The sequence below is a fragment of the Lotus japonicus genome, chromosome 5, assembly GCF_012489685.1.
Source record: "Lotus japonicus ecotype B-129 chromosome 5, LjGifu_v1.2".
NCBI lineage: Eukaryota > Viridiplantae > Streptophyta > Magnoliopsida > Fabales > Fabaceae > Lotus > Lotus japonicus.
In genome coordinates this window covers 12,590,444-12,602,060 of record NC_080045.1, presented here as the reverse complement: position 1 = coordinate 12,602,060, position 11,617 = coordinate 12,590,444, and the positions used below count along the sequence as shown (strand labels likewise).

Genomic DNA, 11,617 nt, shown 5'->3' with positions numbered 1-11,617 from the left:
CAACTTGCAACAGGGATATAACAACAGCCACATGAGAACTCCAAAAGGAAATAGCACTCGAGTGGGTTGAACCAAGCTTGGCCAAATAGTTAGCAACAACATTTCCTTCGTGAAGCAAGTGATGACAGTGAACAACTCAACTCCGACGAAGAAGGCTCTTAATGCTACTAATAATGCAAGCATACGGATGAAACATAGGATGATCTGATGTAATAAGACCCAAAGCAAGCATCGAGTTCGTGAAAAGCTCCACACATCTGTGACATGCTCCCAACACAAACTCAAACCCCGGAGGATGGTCAAAAGCTCCGCACGAAGACTATTTTTATTTTTTATTGAAATAGAATATTTTGATGATGAGAATAATGTATCCAATGATTAAGTCGATTTAATTTGTGAAGATTTTTTCTCAAAAATTGAGAATTTTGTGATGGAAAATTTGTTTTTCTATTTAACTTTTCTTTTTTGAATTTGGTTCAATTTGTTTTGCTATTTAACTTGATACTATGGACTTTGGGCAGCTTTTTTGGGAGGCGCTATTAGGGATTTTTTTTTTCAAAAGCAAAAATGTAATGATATAAATATGAGGAGATACACACTATTAGGGATTTCTTGTCAGATATTAGACTCTTTTTCTTTTTCTAGGATGATCATAAAATCCATGATTGGCTAAACGTTTACAGTACTTGGGGCTAACAAATTCAATTTATTTATTATGCTTTAACATTTCAGAATTATGTATGGATTTTCTTTTCAACTATGAATTTCTTCACCTATTTTAATTGAATTTGAATATACGCAAGTATTTTACTAGTTCACACGCAATCGACTGATTGGTTAGGAATAAGAATTTTGGGTGGGGATTGATAAAAAAAATTACGCTCTAGACATAAGGTTAATGCTTGGGGGTCGATGCTATGGGTAATCATTTTTTAATTGAATTTGATTAGGAACTGAGACATTACTTCTAACAATTAAATTAAGAGCTTTACTTGGTTAAGACATTATTAACAAGTAAAAACCTTGACAAAGCATCATAAATAGAATGAAGGAGTTCATACGCAATATTAAAGAAATAATTATAAATTGATAAAAGTTATGCCCCATATACTCTTTTCTCATATAATTATTGCCATTTTAAACTATTTGTTGTCTATTTCTCTTTTATTGGGGAATTAACAACAAAACCTTAATATCCAAATTAATTGAAAGTAGTATTAAATTCACAATCCTTGTGGTTCGACATTTTATTATTACAAGAAAATTTGTACATTTGTAGAGGAGCTATTAAGTTTTTGGCGTCGTTCCCGATTTTATTTCTTCTTATTTTGTACTAGTGCTTCTAATCCTTGTTTGTTAGTGGGTACAAGGTATAATTGATCCAGTACATTGTTATTTTATCCGAAAAATTTACAAAGAAGAAGGGCAAAGAGCATCATGGCTGGAACTCCAGAAGAGTTGGAGACGAGACATTGACCTGGAATTGAGGCACATTGCGTGCTTATAATGAAGCTATGAGGACTAGGGAAGAAGAGTATAGGATGTGTGATGCAAGGAGATCCATTAGGGATCATGCTACTCCCATCTTAGAATCTTACGATTTTACGATTCTTTTGGGGCTTTACGATCCAGATCCCATATAGGATCTCATTGTTGTAGGATCTCTCAAAGATCCTGATCTTTGGGGCTATGACCTAGGATCCCGATCCAATCCCAACTAGTGTTTTGAACCAAAAGAGAGACTCGCTTGAGGTGCAGGACCTTCGCAACCGCTCTCATCGTCTTCTTTGTTGACCTTCGCCATGACCTCTGCCATCGGCCATCACATAGAACTATTTGAGTTGTTATTCTCTGACACTTACATCCATATGTTTTAAATTTAAAAACTTTAATGAATTTTATCATCTAAGAGTTTTAAATAAACTATATGATTTTGTTTTGTTTTGTTAGGCCCTTATTTATGGTCGTTTAACAAATGTTGGATTCCAATATATTATAAATTTCTAGTTTAAGCTCACGTGAATAAGATTATTTTCATCACCTGTGTAAATTTCTACATGTGTTTATTTAATGAAGTAAATATTTTCATTTCTAGTGGGATCTTACGATCCGATCCTGATCTTCTGATTTACAATCTTTTAGCCCGTCTCTCGATCCTAGGCAGGATCCCGATCTTGTCAACCTTGTCCATAACCCTTTTAACTCAAATAGGTTGAACTATTTCAATAAATATAATTGGTTCAACTGCACTTTTAGTCCCCCCACGTTGTTCATTCGTGCGATTTTGGCCCAAAATGAAATTCGTTAGCATTTTTCATCCCTAATGTTAACTGTTGTTTGCAGTTTTAATTTTCTGTGAGTTGGCACCACATGTTGAAGAGAGAAAAAAGAGAGGGGTGAGTTGGCATGACATGTGCACCTCCCGTGACCATGGATTGAGAATATAATCCCTAATTCGAAAACCTAGGGATCACAACTGCAAACGATAGTTAACATTATGGATGAGAAATGCTAATAAATTTCATTTAGGACCAAAATCACACAAGTGAACAACGTGCATCGTGGAGGACCAAAAGTGTAGTTTAGCCAATACAAATTATATTTTTATTATTTTATTATTAATAAGTTATATTTTGATTATAATATCTTGAAATTATGTAGCACAACGGGTGGTTCGATTCCTGGACGGTGCGTATGGAGAAGCATTTGTTGGGAGAGGCCTACCAACTTAACGTGATCTCAGAGCCTCGAAAATTAGTCTCATGGCTATCGGCTGTGAGGGTACCTTGGGGAACCAAAAAAAAATTATTTAAATATGTTTTATTTTCCTAACTGTCAAAAAAAAAAGTTTTTCCTACACCATGACAAATTTAATACTTCAAAATGGATTCATTCATTAGAGACCGTCGCTTCCCTTCCTCTGAATTGAGTTTCCGCGCCATCGAACAAATTCAAATTCTCCTCCAAACTCTCTGTGCATTTCGATCTGGCCAAACATGGCTTCCCAGCAAAACCCACTGGACGAAGAAGAAAACTCAAAGCGAAACTGGTCCCTCAAAGACTTCGAGATCGGTAAACCTCTCGGGAGAGGCAAATTCGGCAGAGTCTACGTCGCCAGAGAAATCAAGGTTCATCAAATTTAATCAATTCAACAAATCGAACTTGCAAACCTAAATTGTTTACATAAATCGAATTTTTCAGCCAATTAGGGGGTTTTCAGTGATTTGAGAACTTGAATTTGATACTTGCATGTGGTTTAGGGTTTTGCTTTCTGAATTGAGTTGAAAATGGGACTGAATTGTTTTTTTTTTTTTTGCTTTTTCTTCTTTAGAACAAATATGTGGTTGCATTGAAGGTTATTTTCAAGGAACAAATTGAGAAGTACAAAATTCACCATCAACTGAGGAGGGAAATGGAGATTCAGAGCAATCTTCACCACCCCAACATTCTCCGTCTCTATGGCTGGTTCCACGATGCGGACCGCGTTTTCTTGATTCTTGAGTATGCTCACAATGGTGAGCTTTATAAGGAGTTGAGGAAAAAAGGGTATCTCTCTGAGAAGCAAGCTGCCACGGTAGTAATCCTCTCTTATGTGTTGCTTCGGTTTTTATAACTTTGTTCATAAATTGTATAATGCTTGTTTCAGAAACTAGAGTCATGGCTCAAGTGATTGTGTTTCCTTTCTGCGTAGTGTCATTGCTGCAGCAGCTTCTATCATTCTGAGTTCTTACTAACCTAATCATTAGTTTTTGCTCTCTTCTAACACGTGTTGTTAATTGCGGAAAATAGTGGAAAGCCTAAAATCCGCTATTCCAAGTCATCATACGGGAAAATAGTGAACAATAGCGGTAAATAGCGGAATAGCGGTGAGCCCTCAGAGCGCTACGTTAGAGCATTATAGCGTGCCACTATACCGCTATTTGACAAAACTGCTTCTAACTTTGTTTTGAGGGAAGGATGTATCTTTTTATTTGGGAAACCGTGCATTTTTTTATTAGTTGTAGGCATTACTTCAGATGATTGGGTTATTTTTTACTTTTGAGAAAAGCTGAGTTGAATAGAAAAATGCCATAGTGTGTTTTGTGAGAAAAAAATGACTGCCTATCTGAAGAGATTGACTTGACAACAAAGCATAAACCTTCTTTAATGTTGGATTATGAGATGTTTGTTATGATTGCAGCAATTAATTTGGTTGAACTGACATGCTGTGAAATATGGAGTTATAGAGAAATTAATTGAAAATGGGTTGGAAACTTGAAATGTTTTCAAATATCTTCTAGGAAGAGATTATACTATAGTGTTACGGATCAACTAGCTTTTGGGTGAATATACATGAATGATTTAATATTATGTTTCTAACACGCCCCCTCACACGTGAATTCTATAGGCTTGAAGTGTGGATAAAACGCAGACTCTAAGCTTAAATTTAACATTTTATCATAAGAATAGGGGCCGCAAGGAGGCACCTCTAATACTATCTCATGAAGTAACTAATACAAAAATTTAAGCTGTTGGTTAGAGTAGACACACAAATTGTGTTTTGTTATATTACTAATATATTGCAGGTCCTTTACTTATAAGCAAATCTTTCTTATTATGTTGACCCTTAACTTCTGTTGATTATGAAATTTGTAGTATATTCTGAGCCTCACAAAGGCCTTGGCTTATTGTCATGAGAAGACTGTCATTCATAGGGATATCAAGCCTGAAAATTTGTTACTTGACCATCAGGTATGCCTAAATTTCCTTATACTTTTCCCCCTTCTTTTACCTCTTTATACCTTCCTTGCTTTTTCTTCTGCTAGCAATGTATTTTTTGTACTTTATCTCAAGTTATTGCAATACAGATGGAAGAAATTGTGGACCTTCAGAATATTAAGTATAAAACACTCACTAGTTCTTTCAATGCAGTTTTCTGCCACATCCTGCACTTGTCCTTTTAAGGTTTCATTGTATGTTTCCTTGAAAAGCTTGCTCTCATACCCGAAGTTTGGACACCATTGTGTTGGAGCATTGTCATTTACTTATTGCTTTTTCTTCTCTAGCCCCCTTCCTGGCTCCATTGCCCACCCAAAAAAGAAGCCAAAGTGAAAGAATTCTGAGATGGAAAATATTGTTTTTAATTTTTTTTCTAATATTTGATGAATCTGTTTCTTAGCTAGTTAAGGGCGGTTGATTATATTTGGGGTATAAGTGAACTGTACAACTATCTTGTAACAGTTTTATTCACAGGGTCGTCTTAAAATTGCGGATTTCGGTTGGTCTGTACAGTCTAGTAGCAAAAGACGTACCATGTGTGGAACATTGGATTATTTAGCACCAGAAATGGTTGAAAACAAAGCTCATGACTACGCAGTTGATAATTGGACTCTGGGTATCCTTTGTTATGAGTTCCTCTATGGTGTTCCTCCATTTGAGGCTGAGAGTCAAATTGATACCTTCAGAAGGTACAGAAGTGTGGATGCCTTTTGATATTTAGTTAAATAGACTTTGCTTTTCCAATATATATGTAATGTATTTAGCTGCTTTGTGTAGGATAAGGAACGTGGACCTAAGCTTCCCTTCTACCCCTTCTATTTCTTCTGATGCCAAAAATCTGATTAGTCGGGTATGTTCATATCTAAGTGATTAAGTATTCATATCCTTGCCAAAGCAAATTCTTTCTGTGAACGTATTAGTTTTTTCTTCTGATAGCAATCTATAAATTGGTGCAGCTCTTGGTGAAAGACTCCTCGCGTAGGCTCTCTCTTGAAAAGATAATTGAACATCCTTGGATAATCAAGAATGCAAATCCGATGGGTATCTGCCTTTAGTATCAACTATAGTTAGGTATGTTTAGGGATTAAGATTGAAATTCTGCATCTGATGTTGTCAATATAAGTGTTTGCAGTGTTGAAGTCTATCATCTGTTGTTGTAAACATTAACCTTAAAAACTTGCTATTTTGAAATCATATTTCTTATATGGTTACATTAGCCAGTTGTTCGTTCTGGTGTTCATTTATAACTCGTCATTTTGTAAGGGTATTTTTTTATATCTGGATTGCAGAGAAATCTGAAACTAAACATGAATCTTAATGTTAAATCATATGTGAAAGACACTGAATCTGTATTTTTATTATTATTATTTCTGGTCCTAGTAATCTAATAATACTTTAGTTGGGATTTTGTCATATTTGCTCTTCATTGGCTTATAACTAATACCTAATACCTACCCAATACATTCACCCTGTAACTTTTCTGATAAACTTAAAAAAAAACTCAGTTTTGCTCTTTATGCAAAGCTCATTCGACATCGTCTTTTTTTTTTTCTTTCTATTTTCCCTTCAAAATCTAATATCTTTCTAGGTTAGTTATTGTGTGATTTTTTCGCTGGTATGTTCAATTTACTTCAATTATTTGTTTCATTGTTCTTAGTGGGATAAGGCTTTTGTTGTATTGGTTTCACTGCTCTTATCTTAACTGCTCATTGGAAAGCACATATGAGAGTTTACTCCTTTTTGGCCTGATTGTGTGCATAGTAAATGTTCTTTTTCAAGTGCAGTATAAGAATCGAAAATGCTAACACCTTATTGATGTTTTATAAACCTTGTTGATAAGCTATTAAGGTATCTAAACTCTGGCTGCTACACTCAATGAGCTAGAGAGAGCAACCATCATATCTACATGTAGAATATTGTGGGGAAATGTAAGGGACAATTACTCCTGTCTATATGTAGGAATGCTGAAGGCAAATGCAGAGGGACAATTGATCATATCTGCACATATGAAAGTTGTACACCATGGCTTAATTATTGTCAAATTCTGCCCCAAAAAATCCAATCATAAAGTAAAAGAATTAGCAGATATGAGAAATATATTCTTCACGAAAATTCATCACTCTCCTATGTAGGTTTTAAAAGGAACTATTGTCTTATGTTATAAGCTTAATCATTGTCTAATGATGTAGGTTACGGATTTTAAGTGACCTAAAACTTTAGAAGGATAAACTATCCACTATCTACATGTTTAAAATTTTGTTTGTTAATTTTAATTTTGATGGATGTATTCTAATATTTTGTCATTGGGCCTTGGAGTCCTTCCAAACCTTCTCCCCTTTCTCTTCAATGGGCCTATCTTAAATCTCATCAAGATGTTCCTATAGTGATGGACCTTATGTTTTTTCAAGGATCAAAGCATTCAGTCCCTAGAAATCTTCCAGTACCATAAATACTCATATCATAGCTCAAAATCCTAAACAGAGTTTTGTGAGCCTAAAAGTAAAAGTAACAATCGCCGAACAAATGCCATCGTCTTTCCTCTTACATGGTTTAAATACAATTAGATGAATAGATGCTTTATGTGGTTGGTAAGTAGTGTAGTAGTTTCTGTGTGAATATAACCCCACTAATACGAATGAGGAATGACATGGTATTCCAATTTGAGAGGCTAGTATTTCTCCATCACTCTGTACTTATGGATATAATTTTCTATTCTTATATCTCTTTAGCACTTAATATGCATTGTGGGCTGTGGCAATTACCTTAAGGGGGCGTTTGGTAGAAGGGAACTTTAAACATTCCCGGGTAAGTAAGGTTGGGAATGTAACATTCCCATGTTTGGTACAAGTTTCAGAAAAATTATTCCCGGGTATTAAAGATTCTCAGGTATGCTATTTACATTGTTTTTCTCCAAACTTCATTCCCAAGTTCAAGGATGGGTATCTTACATTCCCATGGGAATGGAAGTTATTTCCCACTAACTTTTCTTTTTACTTCAAATTTTATATTTTTAAATATTTTAATTAAGAAATTATTAAGAACATACCCGGGAATGAAATTTATTAACCAAACACTTTTTTAAGAAGATGCCCGGGAATAACATTTCCATCAAAATATTCCTAGGATTAAGATTCCTGGGTATCATTTTCTAAAACCTCTAACAAACGCCCCCTAAGTTGTTGAGTTAGGATGAATTGCCAGAACGCTGGTCTCTTTAACTTATTTTTCCATCACAAGGATTTTTCTTTTTTACAATAATCAATTTTGACAATAAATAATCTCCTTTTGAGACTGATGTAGTGTATATATTAATGTTCCATACACAATCCAATAATTATATAAGCAAGTGGTTGCATGCAGTGGTGGTGTTGCCTCTAATTAAGTGGGTTCACAACCACAAGCGTGGGTTGAAGGTCAAAGAAAGTTGCTTAGTGGAGAGGCAGAGTCTTCAGTTCTACTCTTCCAACCCCCATTAACCTAATTGAGTAGTGCACGAATGAATACAGCTATAGCTCTATATAAGGCTTCCTAAATCCTCTCACGATATCACAGTTCAAGAGTCACATTAATTACTTTCGAGTACCTTAGAGTGAGAGATATGGCGGCTAACCATTGTTCTAATATTTGTTTCCTCCTTCTATTGCTTCTCTCACATTTTAATTTGGGTACGTATTAAGTATCTACTTACACTCTGTTTACTTTTTCTAGTGTTTTGTAGACTTGTGACAATTATGTGAGGATTCTCATGTCACCATTAAAATAAACTGTGTGATCACACAGACTAAGTCTAAGTGTTCGTTTGTATTAAAATTGGGTTAAAAATAATAAAAACATTATTTAAAAAAAAAACAATGGAGAGGGAACTTCATGCTCCTAAAGGAATGTTTTTCGCATAAAACCTCCTTATAGAGTACTATGTACACTCTAAAATCTTACGAACTAAGCATGCTTCTATTAGCCAAACTTAAGAAAAAAAAAAGGTTAATAGAACATTTTGCATCAAAATACGCATTTTTCCATTTTTATTTTGTGAGAATTAATATGTGTTAATATGAGTTAAATGTTTTTCCAAACATACTCTATTTAATTTGCAAAGAAATAACTATCGATTAGTTTGTAAATGTTTGATTTTCAGTTTAAAATAATATTTGGTGTCTTGTAAGTTGACATCACGATTTTCAACGAATATTATCAACGGAATACACATTTGTTAGGAAATAATTGTATTGCTATAGGCTTGAAGGTGCACTTCTTATATATTGATCTTCTATAATATCATATATTATTTGTATAGGCAAAAGCCAACTTCAGCTGAACTACTACTCCCAAAGCTGTCCAAAAGCAGAAGAGATCATCAAGCAACAAGTGATCAAGCTATATAACGAGCACGGAAACACCGCAGTTTCATGGGTTAGGAATCTCTTCCATGATTGCATAGTCAAGGTAAGTGATTATATACACTCACACATAGCATATCCAAGAAAGATAAATGACATGTCTTCAGTGAAAAGTTAACAAAATATATGTGGGTTCCTCTTCTCATGCAGTCATGTGATGCATCGCTACTTTTAACAACCGTGCGCGGGGTTGTGTCGGAGCAGACGTCGGGGAGAAGTTTTGGGATGAGGAACTTCAAGTTCGTGAACACCATCAAAGCTGCTGTTGAGGAAGAATGCCCCTTGACTGTGTCATGTGCTGACATTGTTGCTCTTTCAGCTAGAGATGGCATTGTCATGGTAAGTCTAGATCGAATAAAATTAATACTAAAGATATAATATCGATTATATTAAATTCACAAATTAAAAAGGGTCCTTTTGCAAATTAGTTGTAAGTAATACGGAGTATATTATAAATAACATGTACTGAATATTAGTTGTAAAAACATGGTTTATAAGTGGACCAGTTTTTAACATGATCCACCATAGAATTGCCCTTATAATCGGTAAGTAATCATATCTAAATTGAGAATGTTAATCAAATTAGTTCTTAAATATAGGTGATAAGCCCACATGATGCATGGTTGATTTTTCTTAAGAAATGTCTCACATTTAAGTTTTGTGAATTGAAAAACAAACATGGGAAATTTTGCCTCACCAAAATCTGAGTATTTGCCAACATGACCTCATGTAAAAGGCATATGTACGTATTAAACATAGAGAATGATTAATTTGATGGATGGAATGCAATTTAAATTATCTAAAATTATTTAGTTTTGAGAGCTTCATAAAATAAGAAAGTACAATTCTTTTTGGTGAATGAAATTGAAATAGATTGATATTTAATATGGATTATTGTTTTTTGGGTCAACTGGTATATATATGGATGTTGGTGATTAATGCAGTTGGGAGGTCCAAGTATTGAGATGAAGACAGGGCGAAGGGATAGCAAAGAAAGCTATGCAACGGTGGTGGAAGATTTCATTCCCAACCACAATGACTCCATATCCTTAGTGCTCTCTCGTTTTCAATCCATTGGCATTGATGTTGAAGCCACAGTCGCTCTTCTAGGTATAATCAATTTATCTTCTTGACATATATGATCTGTTACAATTCAATTGAAAGCCCTTCCACCATTAACATATTTTCTCAAAGTCAAACATCAACATGTAATTAAGCGTCTTTCATTACATTACCTGAAATGATTACTCTCTTAACCAATGTGTGGAAACATGCCTAACCATCTAGGCAGAAACCAAGACAAAAACACTCTACTTTGTTGTTGATGTTATGATTACACCCCACATAAGCCACTAATATGAAATTGAATCAGTTAGAAATATAATCACTCATGTGTCTTTATCTAATAACTTAAATTTTTCGGATAATTAATTGTTTGACATGGTATTAGAATTTCTATGCATAATTAAGTGGTCTAGAATTCAATTCGTACCGTCAGTCATATAAATTTTATCTTTTCTAATTAGCATCAACTGCCACTAATATACCACTTGTTATTGATTTATCAGGAGCACACTCAGTGGGAAGAGTTCACTGTACGAATATGGTGCAGAGGCTCTATCCTGATGTGGACAAAACGATGGACCTTGCACAAGCTGAGTACCTGAAACGTCGATGCCCGACACCAAATCCCGATCCAAAAGTTGTCCAATATTCGAGGAATGATCAGATAACCCCCATGATCATTGACAACAACTACTACAAGAACATCTTGCAACACAAGGGCCTTCTCACTGTAGATGAGGAACTCGCCACTGACCCAATAACCTCACCGTATGTCATAAAAATGGCGGCGGACAATGAATACTTCCACCAACAGTTCTCAAGGGCCATTATCTTGTTATCAGAGAATAATCCTATAACTGGTGACCAAGGAGAAATCAGAAAGGATTGTCGCTATGTCAATGCCAATTAAATAATAGCAAACCATTTTGGTGCGCGAATGCATGCATATATGCATGTTTAAACTTTCTTTTAGTCTTAAAATATTTCCACAACGAGTAGCTACGTCTCTCACCCCGGTCAATGTACTAAATGGTAGAGGCTAGCCAAGTATGTATGTTTAATTTGCATGCACTATATAGTGAACTCAGTCAACTGGGAATTAATATATATGGTTTGATAAATAGGTTTTTTTTTTATCAATGTTACTTGGATTAATATCCAAAGGTTGTTCAATGACACTAGTGAGATTAAATCACAAGGAGTGATATGGTGCAAACAAATAAAACATTAAGATAAGAGCATGCACACTCATGTTGAAACAAGTAACTAACATACTAAAAATCATACAAAGCCTCTAAATTAACGATAATGAACCAAGTTGACTTTTAGAGCAATGTCGGATCCACTCTATAGGGTACGAGGGAAATTTTCCCCACCAACTTTTTTATGTTTTCTTA

At 34.8% G+C, this 11,617-nt stretch overlaps 2 protein-coding genes across 3 annotated transcripts; both read left to right on the top strand.

The window, feature by feature from the left end:
- Nucleotides 1-2,884: 2,884 nt before the first annotated feature.
- Nucleotides 2,885-6,097, top strand: LOC130720334 (serine/threonine-protein kinase Aurora-3-like). Of its 2 annotated transcripts, none has more exons than XM_057570961.1 (6): nt 2,885-3,128; nt 3,332-3,574; nt 4,636-4,731; nt 5,221-5,447; nt 5,536-5,608; nt 5,715-6,097. In XM_057570961.1, the coding sequence occupies exons 1-6, from the start codon at nt 2,997-2,999 to the stop codon at nt 5,811-5,813; spliced, it is 870 nt and encodes a 289-aa protein (XP_057426944.1). In that variant the 5' UTR covers nt 2,885-2,996; the 3' UTR covers nt 5,814-6,097. The 2 variants fall into 2 exon arrangements, with proteins under 2 accessions (XP_057426944.1, XP_057426945.1); XM_057570962.1 differs by having other exon boundaries at nt 2,887-3,128; nt 5,233-5,447.
- A 2,169-nt stretch (nt 6,098-8,266) lies between these two features.
- Nucleotides 8,267-11,341, top strand: LOC130720333 (peroxidase 21). The gene is made up of 5 exons (XM_057570960.1): nt 8,267-8,423; nt 9,053-9,201; nt 9,306-9,494; nt 10,100-10,265; nt 10,724-11,341. The coding sequence occupies exons 1-5, from the start codon at nt 8,357-8,359 to the stop codon at nt 11,128-11,130; spliced, it is 978 nt and encodes a 325-aa protein (XP_057426943.1). The 5' UTR covers nt 8,267-8,356; the 3' UTR covers nt 11,131-11,341.
- Nucleotides 11,342-11,617: the final 276 nt, after the last annotated feature.

Bases quoted from the DNA above. Each gene is read 5' to 3' on its own strand.
- LOC130720334 (XM_057570961.1), top strand. From the start codon at position 2,997: ATGGCTTCCCAGCAAAACCCACTGGACGAAGAAGAAAACTCAAAGCGA. The intron at 3,575-4,635 runs GTAGTAATCCTC...TGAAATTTGTAG, and splicing joins CTGAGAAGCAAGCTGCCACG to TATATTCTGAGCCTCACAAA. The intron at 5,448-5,535 runs GTACAGAAGTGT...TGCTTTGTGTAG, and splicing joins CAAATTGATACCTTCAGAAG to GATAAGGAACGTGGACCTAA.
- LOC130720333 (XM_057570960.1), top strand. From the start codon at position 8,357: ATGGCGGCTAACCATTGTTCTAATATTTGTTTCCTCCTTCTATTGCTT. The intron at 9,202-9,305 runs GTAAGTGATTAT...CTTCTCATGCAG, and splicing joins TCCATGATTGCATAGTCAAG to TCATGTGATGCATCGCTACT. The intron at 9,495-10,099 runs GTAAGTCTAGAT...TGATTAATGCAG, and splicing joins CTAGAGATGGCATTGTCATG to TTGGGAGGTCCAAGTATTGA.